Here is a 13,375-nt window from a genome sequence, read left to right on the forward strand (position 1 = left end):
CTATATGGCCTTGGAAAGAGACTCATTTTATAAAATTAAGTGCTTGTTTCATATGTAAAAAACGCACGAATTCTAAAATGCCTCGACATTTATGTCTTCGGACTGACAAAAAAAGTACTTTTAAAATGATATTACACGCTAAACATTTTTGGTGTCGAAACTGTATGTTTGCCATATATGAACATTACACAAATGACGAATGTAACATTTGTGCTGATTTCTAAATAACAAAAATTTAATTAAGTATTACAATGAGAAGGTTACTGTTATTTGTTTAAAACTAATAAAAAAATTCACATATAATTAGTTTTATTCTTTGACAAAGCAAGACTATACAAAATGTTGTAGAGGTAATTTATTTACATTTCGACTTCATGTCTTACATTATAATTTTGCGCGCGGACCAATGATATTTTTCAAGTCCGTATTTTTCTAAGAAAAATTACCACTGACTTTAAACGGTGAAGGAAAACATCGTGAGGAAACCAGCAAGTCGAAGAACCTAGCAAGTTTGAGGACTTGTGATATCCACCAACACGCACTGGGTCAGCGCGGTGGATTATGATCCTGATTGGGTAGGCCATGCTCCTGCAGTGGAGTCGTTTAGAACGAAGGCTGATGATGATAGACATGCATTCATGAATATGAAAATAACTTTATCGATTCGAGTCGATTTGAATTTATGTAGCATTTTTTGTTTTTGTAATAAAACCATTCCACTATACCTACTTAGTTCACATTGTTTTATTTCTAAACTAAAATAGTTACAGTAGGTGATACAATAATAAAGTACAAAATAAAATTTAAAAATTAAAAAAAATGGAACATCCTTTGTACAAATATACATGGCTTTGCCGGAACGCGGATCCGCGCGTTCGTATCACTCTGTTTTTCGCGGCAGATAGCGTAATTGTCAAATGGCTGCGTCCGGCATACCAAAGGTTAATATTTTAATACCTTTCATTTTCTTACTGTAAAGGTAAATCCATACATACTTTTATAAAGCTTATAATTAACAAAATTATCAATGCATTATTTATAATTCACCACTAATCTAATAATAATATTTAATAAATTGCAGATATAGATAAAGTTAATTAGAATGTTAAACTTATCGCGATAATAAACACTGGCCACATTGGTACTCGATCGCCATTGGCAACCGTTATGTCAACAGAGAAAAAAGTTGTGTTTACGAATTCGCGAATGGCGGCGGGCGTGAATTTTAAAGGTTTTTTGTAAAAATTGCAATGTAAAAGTGTCATAACGTGAAAATTGTGTGTTTTTTTCAGTTAATTTGTGTTTATTAATACTATGGGCAATTGTTTCGGGTTTCGTAGGCGTGGTTTGCGTCGGCACATCGTTCTAATACTCATCGGTTTAGACAACGCGGGCAAAACGAAAACTATTAATAATTTAGCCGGAGAAAAGGACGATAAAGTTTTACCTACAGTTGGTTTTAAGGCGGTTAATCTGATACATAAAGACACACCTGTGACGATATACGACTTGGGTGGCGGGCCACACTTTCGTCAAATCTGGCCCCAGTATTACAGCGAGGTACACGGAGTGATTTTTGTCATCGATTCAAGTGATTTCACAAGGCTGGACGAATGCAAAGCTGTATTGGAAGAGGTGTTATCGCATGACAAAATATCTGGTAAGGGCTGTCGCGTCCATATTAGTTAATTAATTCTATTTTACAAGGTAGACTTTTAAGAACATATTCATCCCAGCGAGCGAAAAAAACCATTTTCAGAAGTAAGTATTTGGTATTTTTTTACCTACCTCTTTAGTGTAGCGGTGAGCGCTGTGGCATGGTCTCGGATTCGGAATTAGCGAATTAATAATATATAAATTTTCTCTTGTCTTGTACCTAGTAGGCTGTTTACCGAAGAAAGACGTGCCGTGGACTGGTACGATGTCGCAAAGAAACCGATTAGGGGTTACTATAACTGTCTAACCTTTTAAAGGTGGCAATGGGCGGGATATATAGCTCGGAGAACCGATGGACGTTCGGGTCCTAAGGTGCTGAAATGCCGACCCCGCTCCGGTAAACGCAGCGCGTAGGGCGGCCCCCCCCTGAGGTGTAAAGCCGATTGTCACATGTCGCTGTCACATACAGTCGCTGGGAGCCGCTGGAAACTACCGGCCAAGGACCGTGGATTTTGGAACTCCCTATAAAAGACCTATGTCCAGCTGGGGGGCGTCGATCGGTTGAATTTATGACGATGATGGTAAAGGCGTGGTGACAGCAGATCAGAACACAGTTGCCACCATCCCCCTTCTATGTCGTCGCGGAAGTAAGCTGCGAGTGTAGCTTCACGAAGATAGTCAACTGTGCCGGCCCGCTCATTGGCTGTTAGCGAATATTGAGTAACACGAAGTTCATGAAATCATATTTTTGAATTGGAATGTACTGGAGGTCCGTTATGTTTCCTTAGTCGCCTCGTACGACACCTGCGGGTAGAGCAGGGGTGACAAAAGTACTCTGATCGGCCGTCATCACATGGCACATATCGTGAAATGATCTGTATAAGGATTGGCAACGACCAGAAAACGAAAAGAAACATTCGTGCGCGTGCGCTAGCAACAACCCTATACCTAGTTGTTATATTTAAGTTGCCTTGCAGGCTTGCAGAGATCGCTACTTAGCGATAAGGCCGCCTTTTATATCCTACTACACTCTTGAAGTGTTTGTTCTTTATTTTTTGTTTTTCTGAACAAAAAATAAAGAACAAACTTTTCTGTGGTGTAATAAAGAGTATAAATAAATAAATAAATAATGCGCTTATCAACTAGCAACCGCGGTGGAAACTCTTATAATTAAATTCTCCGCTATCAATTACACGGTAGGTAGTGATAAGAGGTGACAAAGTTACGTTTGCGGTTGCTTATTACAGGCAACTGTGAGATCGAACCTTTGTAGTACCACATTGACTGTAGTACACGTTAAGACAGACGTCGATGATATACATGTGACGTGATTGATATACGTCAGGCTGAATCCCTAAATATCTTGATATCAGCGTTTGAAAAACCTTTTCTTATAGATGTTATGTTATAGTACGTAGTATACTACATAAACTAGCGGACCGGCGGGACTTCGTCCGCGAATGAGTCGACTATAAAAATAGTCATATGTCAAATATAAATTATTCCGAGATTCCAATATAAATGAATCCTAGCTTGATCGCCCCTGAAACCTCCGCTGTAATTGGAATCTCGGAAACGGCTCCAACTATTTTCTATATATATATATATATATATATATATATAAAGACGAATAAAATATATATATATATATATATATATATAAAGACGAATAAAATAACATTTTCTAAAAATGAATCCTGGCTAGATCGATTTATCGCCCCCGAAACCCCCTGTATACTAAATTTCATGAAAATCGTTGGAGCCAATTCCGAGATTCCAATTATATATACACAAGAATTGCTCGTTTAAAGATATAAGATATGTATATACTTTTGTTATAATATGTGTAGTATTAGGATTGATGAGTAAGTAGTTTATTATTATATGTTAAATATATTTAAACATAAATTGCTGCAACCCTTTTCTTCGTTTTTCCTAACGTCAAAGGTTGTCTGGAAGAGATCGCTTTAGCGATAAGACCGCCTATGCACGCCCCATTTTCTACTCTGTTTCTTCTGTATTATATGTGTTTACTTTGTATAAAATGTGTGTGTGCAATAAAGTTTTCAAACAAACAAACTGACCAACTTTGTTTGACCCCAGCGCCATCTGTCGGGCTGATTAGTGAATCTAAACCATCCCGACCCCAGCGCCATCTGTCGGGCTGATTAGTGAATCTAAACCATCCCGGGTTCTACCTAAACGCATACCGAAAAATTCCTTCAAATCGGTTCAGCCGTGTAGGAGGAGTTCAGTGACATAGACACGCACACAAGAAATATATAAGACTAGCTGTTGCCCGCGACTTCGTCCGCGTTTGTTTTTGTTTTTTGATGTGGCATTCATGTGATGTAGTTTTAGTTCTAAAAAAATTTAAAGTTTTTAGTATCGCTAAGTCTTAAATGAGGGGTTTGCTGATAATGTCCGCTGAGGAGTTCTGTCCTCTATCTCCAACCACATTCATCAGATCTACACAAAGTTTGGGCAAAATTAAACACATATTATAACCTCTATAGTACAAAAATAATTATTGAAATCGGTTATAATTTGTCGTAGTTATGGTGTAAAATCGTCAAACACTCTTCCCCTCTCCCAAAGGAACCGAGCTTAATGTCGGGATATAAAGTATCCTATATTACTTCTAACACTTCCAAGAATATGTGTACAAAGTTTCATGAGGATCGGTTAAGTAGTTTTTGCGTGAAAGCGTAACAAACAAACTTACATTGACAATTATAATATTAAGTAGGGATGTGATTCATACTTTTTTATCCTATTTTTGTATCAAGGTAAACCAGTTCTGGTGCTGGCGAACAAGCAAGACAAAGCTGGCGCCTTGGATGACATCGATGTGGTGGAGAAACTCAATGTAGAACCACTGGTTAACAGGTAACAATAATTGGATATAAGCAGGCGTTACTTTGCGGAAATCCATGCTGTACTATGAAAATTAAGCTTAATTTGCAAATACTCAGCGAAAAGCAGGAGAATCTGTATGGTGTAATTTATAATTTCTACAATACTTTTACCTAATCCACACCAAACGGTTTTTCGCAATGCACCCTCTAAGCAGTGGCGTGCATAGAGGGTATACACAGGGTATGCCGATGATATAAAATGAAGAAAATCTCCAGTAAGAGCTATAAAAAAACTTAAGACTCCACATGGCGGTAATCTCGTGAGCTAGATCGAGATACTTACTTACGTGTTATTATGAATGAATGAATGAAATACACTTCATTGTAAACCAAATAAAAAAAAACAAGCGTTAAAAAAATACACAATTAAAAAAAAGGAGAAAAGGTACAAAAGGCTGCCTTATCGCTTAGAAGCGATCTCTACCAGGCAACCTGCCAAATCAAATTAGTTCATGAAGTTAAAAAGAAGGGTTAGGGTGTATACAAAGTAACACTTAAATAATAAACATAAATTACAAAAATAAGTAAATAATAAATTAAATAAAATATACTTCCTAAAAAAAATATAACAGAATTATAATATAATGTCGCTTAGTCGGTTCGCTCTTGGCAGAGCGGTCGTGGTCGTCACTTAAGTGTAATGGCACGCTTGACTAGCTTGACTATTCGTCGCCACTCCTCGCTGGCAGCTGCCTCTCTGGCACACTTATGTAAGGGGACAGCCACTGAAGCCTTTATTAGGTCAGTCAGGTTTGAAATATCTTCGCAAGGTTGCAAATTAAAAAAAAAGCATTAAAAAAAATACAAAAATAAAAAAAAAGGAGAAAAGGTACAATAGGCGGCCTTATCGCTTAAAAGCGATCTCTACCTGGCAACCTGCCAAATCAAATTGAGTACATGAAGTTAAGAAGAAGAGTTAGGGTGTATACAAAGTAACACTTAAATAAAATATACTTCATAAAAAAAATATAACAATGTAATGTCGCTCAGTCGGTTCGCTTTTGGCAGAGCGGTCGTGGTCGTCACTTAAGTGTAATGGCACGCTTGACTATTCGTCGCCACTCCTCTCTGGCAGCTGCCTCTCTGGCACACTTATGTAAGGGGACAGCCACTGAAGCCTTTATTAGGTCAGTCAGATTATAGGTCTGGAACATCTTCGCAAGGTTGCCTGCCTTTCGGTATTCTATAGGATATATTTCGGAGAGTGTGCTCAAGAACTGTTTGATACTAGTTCCTCCCTCGCCTCTTTACCATCGAACCGCGAGGCACCGTAAGGATCTACATCCCTACGTGGTCGATATACTGCGGACGCGTACTGTTATATCCTTCCCCATGCTAGCAATAAAGCTGAGACAGTGATGCCTCAGTCCTATTGCATATCAAATATAATGGAAAGGGACAGTCAGTCTTCCACCGGCATTCAAGTGAAATACTCGTGTTTTATTGACCAATCCCATATTGTTTAATATTTTCTATTTCCTTTTTTTATTAAAGTTTCTATAGCAAGTAATAAATCTTTTTATTAAAACTTAAATCGTGTAACCCCCGATAACAGTACGAAGCGCTTCGCGTCTGCGTTTCTGATCCGTACCGCTAGGATCTGGAATGCCCTTCCAGCTTCCATTTTCCTCAGTGCCTACAATATGAGTATCTTCAAATCAAGAGTGAATAGGCATCTTCTAGGCAAGCGCGCTCCACCTTAGGCTGCATCATCGCTTACCATCAGCTCGTCTATAAATATTAAAAAAAAAAAAGTTATTTGGTCATGGGCGATCTTCCGCGCGATTTGCACTCTTCCCTGGACAACCAGACGTTCAATGGAGTCGTTGTCTCTTCTTGATACTTGACCAAAGAAAGTGAGAATATGAGTCTGTACTATCGATGATAGACGTTGCGTGATGCAGAGTTCTTCAATGTGAATGCATTCCAAGGTATTCTTAACATTCTTCTCCAGCACCACATCTCAAGAACGTCTATCTTCTTCTCACTCTCCCGCATGGTCGACGTTTCCGGAGCATATAGGAATATGGGGAACACAAGCGCTCTAACTAGCCGGATATTTGTCGCTTTGTTATACATATATCTATACAGAAATATCTACATTGCACTTGCCGGCAATACACATAGACCGCAAACCTCACCAATAGGTTGTCATGGAGGTCTCCAAAACACACACAATTGTACAAATAAAGAGTAATGTTAATGTATCTTTTAGGTACAGATGCCCGACCCTTGTGGAGTCATACAGCGCCCGTCCCGATTCGACCACGAAAAAACCCAAAATAGACCCCGGCTTGCGCAAAGGCTACCACTGGCTGTTGAACTACATCGTGAAGCGCTATGGTGATATAAACTTGCGCGTACAAACAGACATACACGCGGAACTTGAGAGGCGCAAGCGCATGTTGAACCGCGCTTCCAACAGGGCTTCGCAGACTTTCACAGCCAACAGCGACGACATAGCAACCCAGACCGGTTTCGAAAACCCCAATTACGACATGAATAAGTCCACAAAGTCCTGCGAAAATGAGACCAAAAATCTAGACAGGGGCCTGATACACGTTAAGCCGATCAAGAAACCCAATAGTCTAGACTCCACGATAACGGTAGAAAGTGTGGACGATTCCGATCGAACCAGTGATGCCAAACCAAAACTGTCGCCCTTATTCGGTAGGGTAAGTGATACTACAAATGAGACGGTAAGGATAGAGTTGGAGCCGAGGAACGAGTATAGAAAGCTATCTCCGATCGTCAGAAAGAAGAGTGCTCCGAATCATATAGATTTCAAAAACCGGCCGCAGTCTAGTCCAACATTTGTGAGGAATAAGGTAAGTTTTAGATAAAAAAAAAACAGCAGAAGGCAGAATAAGGCAGAAGTTAACGTTCTTAAAAATAAAAAGTAACATTTTGTATTATTATTATTTAGGTTCCATGGTAAATGAAACAATATATGTAATGTTCGGATAGAAGCAGACGTTACTTTGCGGAATTCCATGATATATTATGAAAATGAAGCTTAATTTGCTATATTCCGCGAAAAGCAGGAGAATCTGTATGGTGTAATTCATAATTACTAAAATCCTTATACTCAACACCAAACAGTACCCTCCTGAGTGTACGAAACGTGCGTAGAGGTTACATAGCCGAAGATCTGTTTTGTGTGTAGCATTTAAGGATTGAAGAAATTATTAATTACACCATATAAATTCTCCTGCTTTTCGCGGAGTATAGCAAATTAAGCTTAATTTTCATAATATGTAATGTTTTCTATCTCATTCTCTCCGCACTTCATTAATCGTGTTTGTTTCTTTATCGTGACGCATTATCGTTTCATCGAGTTAGTGTTTTTAGCCGCGGACGCAAAAACGATGCGACGGGGTGTTATAAGTTCGAGGTGTCAGTTTGTGTGTCTGTCTGCGACATAGCAGCTCCCGAACGGATGAACCGATTTTGATTTAGTTTTTTTGGTGTTTGGAAGGCGATTGAGTCGAGAGTGTTCTTATTGAGTGTTAAAATCGAACTATGATACTATGATAATACAATCAGTGGCGTGCACTTCGTTTATGCATGAAAGCACTGCCTAACCTAATAATTTCAAACAGCTTATATAAAAGGAGAATTTTCAATTTTATGCGATCTCCCTGCTTTACGCCTACCCTGGTTAAAAACCTTATGCACGCTACTGAATAGAATACACTATGACAAATTTCCTATCCAAGATGGTGAATATTTTTTTTTTTTTTCTCTATATGGGTATAAAATGAAAGGGCTTGACTAGTATAATAATGTACACTATATTGAAAGGGAGTGGGGAGTATTAACTAACGCAATGGAAGGAAAATATTTTTTTATGCCTGGCTTACATTGAAAGGGGTGTGAGTGATGACTGGAACTGTGGAAAGTAAATTAAAAAAAATTATAAAAACTTTTTTTTTTAACTTTAATTGACCACAATCTCACCTGATGGAAAGTGAAGATATGGCCTACGATGGTACGTGCTTGCTTAGTAAATAGCTATTCACTCCTGTTTTTAAAGATACCCAACTTGTAAGAATAAGGAAACACAGAACTCAGAAGGGCGTTCCAGACCCCATCCATGCGTATAGGATATGAAGATGAAAACCGCTTCGTGCGAGTTTTTGGGATTTTGACAACGAACGGTTACACGGTAAAAAAGGGAATGGTGGTGAAGGAAAACATCGTGAGGTAACCTGCATGCCTGAGAGTTCTACATAATGTTCTCAAAGGTGTGTGGAGTCCACCAATCCGCACTGGGCCAGCGTTGAGGAGCCTTAACCCCTTCTCATTGTGGGGGAGACCCGTGCCCTGTAATGGCCCGGTAATGGGTTAATATAATGATGATGAAAAATAATGCAAGGTTTAAAAAAAATGTGTGAGCAGTCACGACACGTATATGCATAAAAGAAGAAATTACGACAGGAATCAGATATAGCGTAAAAGACAAAGCATTACTAATTTATTCCATAAAATGTTTATTAAAAACAAAATAAAATTAAAAAAAAAAAAATTAAATTTTACATATTTATTCCAAATCGCGAGAACTCCTACGTATGGTACGTATATTCCATCATATAGCGTGGCGATGTGTCGCCAAGGCCTATGTCGCCACGCCAACAATCAGGTTTACCCCCGCCTATAGATGTTTCATATCAATAAAAAAAAATACAACCAAATGGATAACCCCTCTTTTTTGTAATTCGGTTAATAATGACTGTTTTATTACAAAATTAATATTATTTTTTTATTTTTTATTTATTTATTAATTTTTAGCTCGTCAATGATAGGTGCGGCTGCTACCAGTGCCGAGCAGGCCAAGAGGCGTAAATATGAAACCCTGGATAGCAGCCTCATTTTTGTGCCTTTTGGAGTAGAGACTTAGGGACCGTGGGGTCCGGAGGCAAGATGCCTTTTCAAAGAATTATCGAAAAGGGTTATCGAGTCTACCGGTGATCCTAGAGCGGGCAGTTACCTTGGCCAACGAATTAGTTTGGTCATCCAAAGGGGCAATGCTGCCAGCATCTTAGTGCAGCAACTGTGCCTCGCTGCGGTGGTTTCGTGGACGTTTTAGATTTTATTTAGTTTTAAATTGTTTATTTTAGGTTATATTTATAAAACAATTATTTTAAAGAATAAATAAAAATTTAGTGTTTTTATCTTTACATACGAAATACTAAATTTCAATCAAACAGCGCGCCGATGCGTTACACCCAATATCAGGTTTATCCCCGCCTATAGATGTATCACATCATAAAAATTTTTTTAGCTCTCGCATTCCAAGAACACATCAATCGAAGAGGAGCCGAAGGACGCAACATACGTCGGCGACGGGACTCGAACCTTGGACCCCGCGGTCGACTTCAAGCACCGCGTGCTTGTCAGCGATGCAGAGCTGGCTTTGATGCATCGAGAAATAGTGTTGACTGAACGAGGTAAGTGCCATTTTTTACCGACTTCCAACAAAGAGGATAGATAGATAAATAATAATAAATATACTACGACATAACACTCACCGCCATCTAGCCCCAAAGTAAGCGTAGCTTGTGTTATGGGTACTAAGATGACTGATGAATATTATTATGAATAATATACATAAATAATAGAATATTTATATGAATAATATACATAAATACTATATATCCGCTGTCAGGGGACATAATCTGGGGATATATTTTGTCCCCAGATTTTATTTATGTCCCCTGCCCGTGCTAGGCCTGCCGTAACATAGGTAGAATTATTGGCATGCATAGAGGGTATGTACAGGGTATGCAGGTGAAATAAAATGAAGAAAATCTCCAGTACTTAGTAGGCTTTCTATCACTCCTACAAAGCCTATCCTTAAGTTTTTTGTAACTCGTACTGGAGATTCTCTTCATTTTATATCATCAGCATACCCTGTGCATACCCTCTATGCACGCCACTGAGAATAGTCACTACAAACGGACATACTTGACCTATCAAAAGTGCTTATTTATTTATTTTAACAACTTTATTGCATAACAAAGGAAACACACACAGGAAAAATTAATTAAATATAACTATGTACAAAAGGCGGCCTTATCACTAAAAGTGATCTCTTCCAGGCTACCTTAACTTAAATTAGGCTTACTTCAAATAAATGAATTTAGAATTTCCGGAACGAAAAACCCCAGTAGTGTAAATGTTCTAGCAGAGCACACGAGCAAAGCAACATCGTCAGACATAGTACCCGGCGCGACCACTCTACCGCTCAGCGTCCGCCCCGCATCGGCCTCCCAGCTGCTGCGAAGACAGCTCGAGATCTGTCCCGCCCACCACAAGCGGCGGCTGAGTCTACGCTGTGAGTATCGTCCTACTGACATCAACTAGCTGAGTACCGTAGCTTCACCCGCGTTAATTTGAGCCAAAAAGCCTACTAAAAACTATAGAATGCCATGCCGTTGGATATCCGTGAGGACAAATCCATTGAGACCTTCATAAAACTAGTGAAGATCACTGTTTGTCTCTATAGGTCGAGTATGGCTGAAGCGGATCGTTTTTTATTGTGTTATATTATTTACTAGCTGTCCCGGCAAACTTCGTACCGCGGTTTTTTTTTCTTGATGAATGTTATATTTTAATACTTATTATCCTATTCCGAGATATATAAGTATAGTATAAGAGAAATCCAAAAAATCAAATATCATAAAAATTGGTCCAGCCGTTCTTGAGTTCTAAGATGAGTGCTAAGATGACTTATGAATATTTTTATGAATAATATACATAAATAATTATAATATACATATAAACACCCAGACACTGAAAAACACTCATGTTCAGCACACAAACATTTTCCAGTTGTGGGAATCGAACCCACGGCCTTGGACTCATAATGCAGGGTCGCTGCCTACTGCGCCATTCGGCCGTCAAAAAATATTTCACTAACATAAAACTTCAACTTTTGCGCATGCTTCTCTTTAGAACTGTTTCAGAGTGAGTATAAAATAATAAAATATATTTTTTAGATATGCAACGCAACAAAACAAGTCCGGAACGCAACACTATGCTCATGTACGAGCCGAAAGCGCAGAGACATCTCGATAAGGGTGACTTTGAACAATCCACCGCGATTAATTGAAATTTTTATCTGTTCTTATCGTAAATGTTGTTATTGTGATTGATTCCCGGTTTCTGAAACGCTAATCATTGATCATATTAGCGAATGTTTCTATTAATCATAGTCATTGTATTATATTTCTATTTCTGTTATTTTTTTCTGTCGTTTATTAAAAGTGCATTCATTGATTCATGTGTCTGAGTAAAGGATACAGAGGAATTAAGAGCTAAGCGACGTTCTTCAAATAAGAGCTGTTAATCGTTTATGGCTTCATAATTAGGATACTAAAAAGGCGATTCAAAGAGATTTTTTTGTTCTTTTTTAATTTCTTATGTAAAAGAGAGATGTGAGGTCTATAATTATTTTACTATTTTGATCAAAATTAACTTTGTTTTTTGTGACCATCTTTTTTTTTTGAACGTTAGTTTGATCAGCGTTTCTAGAGTAGGTTATCTTGATTTATATCTGAAAAAATGTGCTTTAGTAAATAAGATACGTTGTATTTTAAGTTTCTGCAGTAACATTCAGATGTAGCAAGCAGTTCAAGTGCTTATTTGAATTTTGTTTTGATCAGACTTTCGGAAATCGGGGATGTTGATTTATTTTTATAGAAATGAAATTGTTGAAAATTACACACGTTGTATTCATAATTTTTAGGTAGATACATAATATAGTAAAAGTCATATGTTTATATAGATAAGGACCGAAGTTTGTTATACGTGAACATTATTGAGATGTTATGATGCTACAGAGGGTAAGTTTTCAAGTTACACCTACTTCTTATTAATTTGTCCTTCCGTCCTTTTAGTCAACTTGGCTAGGGTCAAATGTATTATAACATCTCAATGATTTGCATAAATGAAATTTGCACTGTCGCGTATCTAAACACTGTAACCTCATAGTAAAATGGGCTTAGTCAACCTTGTTTTATAGTTTATATTCATCAACACTTCTATTGCTGGTCTTTAGGCGAGGACGTTTGTTAGACAAATATCAGCAGTACAGGAGATAGAACTATTACAAAAGATGTGCTACAGAAATCCGTATGTTTAAAAGTAGGCCAATTTTACTTTAATGGTCGAGACTAAAAGCGAATATGATTATTATTTGCGTGCAAATTTCATATATTGGTATATAAGGGTACTGGACTCTACACTAGTGGTTCCTAGTATTCCTATATTATAATAATACTTATGTACACGCTTTGGAAGTTATACTTCTTCGGCGTAACAAGATAAAAACCTTAAAAAAACAAAATTTTTTGGTCGTATGCTACGTTTGTAATAAAAAAAGCGACACTAAAAATAGAAGAAAGTTATTTAATTTATTGAAAGTTTTATTATAACTCATTATCTAGTTAAATAAAGTTTCTTTAAATATCACAAAAAATACTTATCTTGAATGCAGTTGTCAGTTCTCACGCAAATAAACGTAGAGGTCCTTACTTTTACTTTGTTGACTATAGCTAACTTCAGGGTGTCGGTTTTTTGTGAAGGTGTGCGAGCGCATCGTGAGAATTTACTCTCATCATTTTTCCCTAAAGAAGTATAACTTCAATAATATGATACGATAGTATTAATAGAATTTTAGTAAATTTAATATATTGAATTAACTAAACAGGGTACACTATATTTGTAAATATATATTTACTATATTGTATACACTACTTGTAATTGGAGAAATTACGTAATACCATACGTATATAAAA

At 37.5% G+C, this 13,375-nt stretch overlaps 1 protein-coding gene across 3 annotated transcripts; it reads left to right on the plus strand.

Moving 5' to 3' along the window:
* The first annotated feature begins 1,181 nt into the window (after positions 1-1,181).
* On the plus strand, positions 1,182-12,902 carry LOC120634878 (ADP-ribosylation factor-like protein 13B). Of its 3 annotated transcripts, none has more exons than XM_039905725.1 (6): positions 1,182-1,660; positions 4,446-4,545; positions 6,790-7,402; positions 9,859-10,024; positions 10,762-10,911; positions 11,576-12,902. In XM_039905725.1, exons 1-6 carry the CDS (start codon positions 1,315-1,317, stop codon positions 11,686-11,688), a joined length of 1,488 nt encoding a protein of 495 aa, XP_039761659.1. In that variant the 5' UTR covers positions 1,182-1,314; the 3' UTR covers positions 11,689-12,902. The 3 variants fall into 3 exon arrangements, with proteins under 3 accessions (XP_039761659.1, XP_039761660.1, XP_039761661.1); XM_039905726.1 differs by having other exon boundaries at positions 10,765-10,911; XM_039905727.1 differs by having other exon boundaries at positions 6,790-7,249.
* Positions 12,903-13,375: the final 473 nt, after the last annotated feature.

This window comes from Pararge aegeria, chromosome 25 (genome assembly GCF_905163445.1).
Source record: "Pararge aegeria chromosome 25, ilParAegt1.1, whole genome shotgun sequence".
Taxonomy (NCBI): Eukaryota; Metazoa; Arthropoda; class Insecta; order Lepidoptera; family Nymphalidae; genus Pararge; species Pararge aegeria.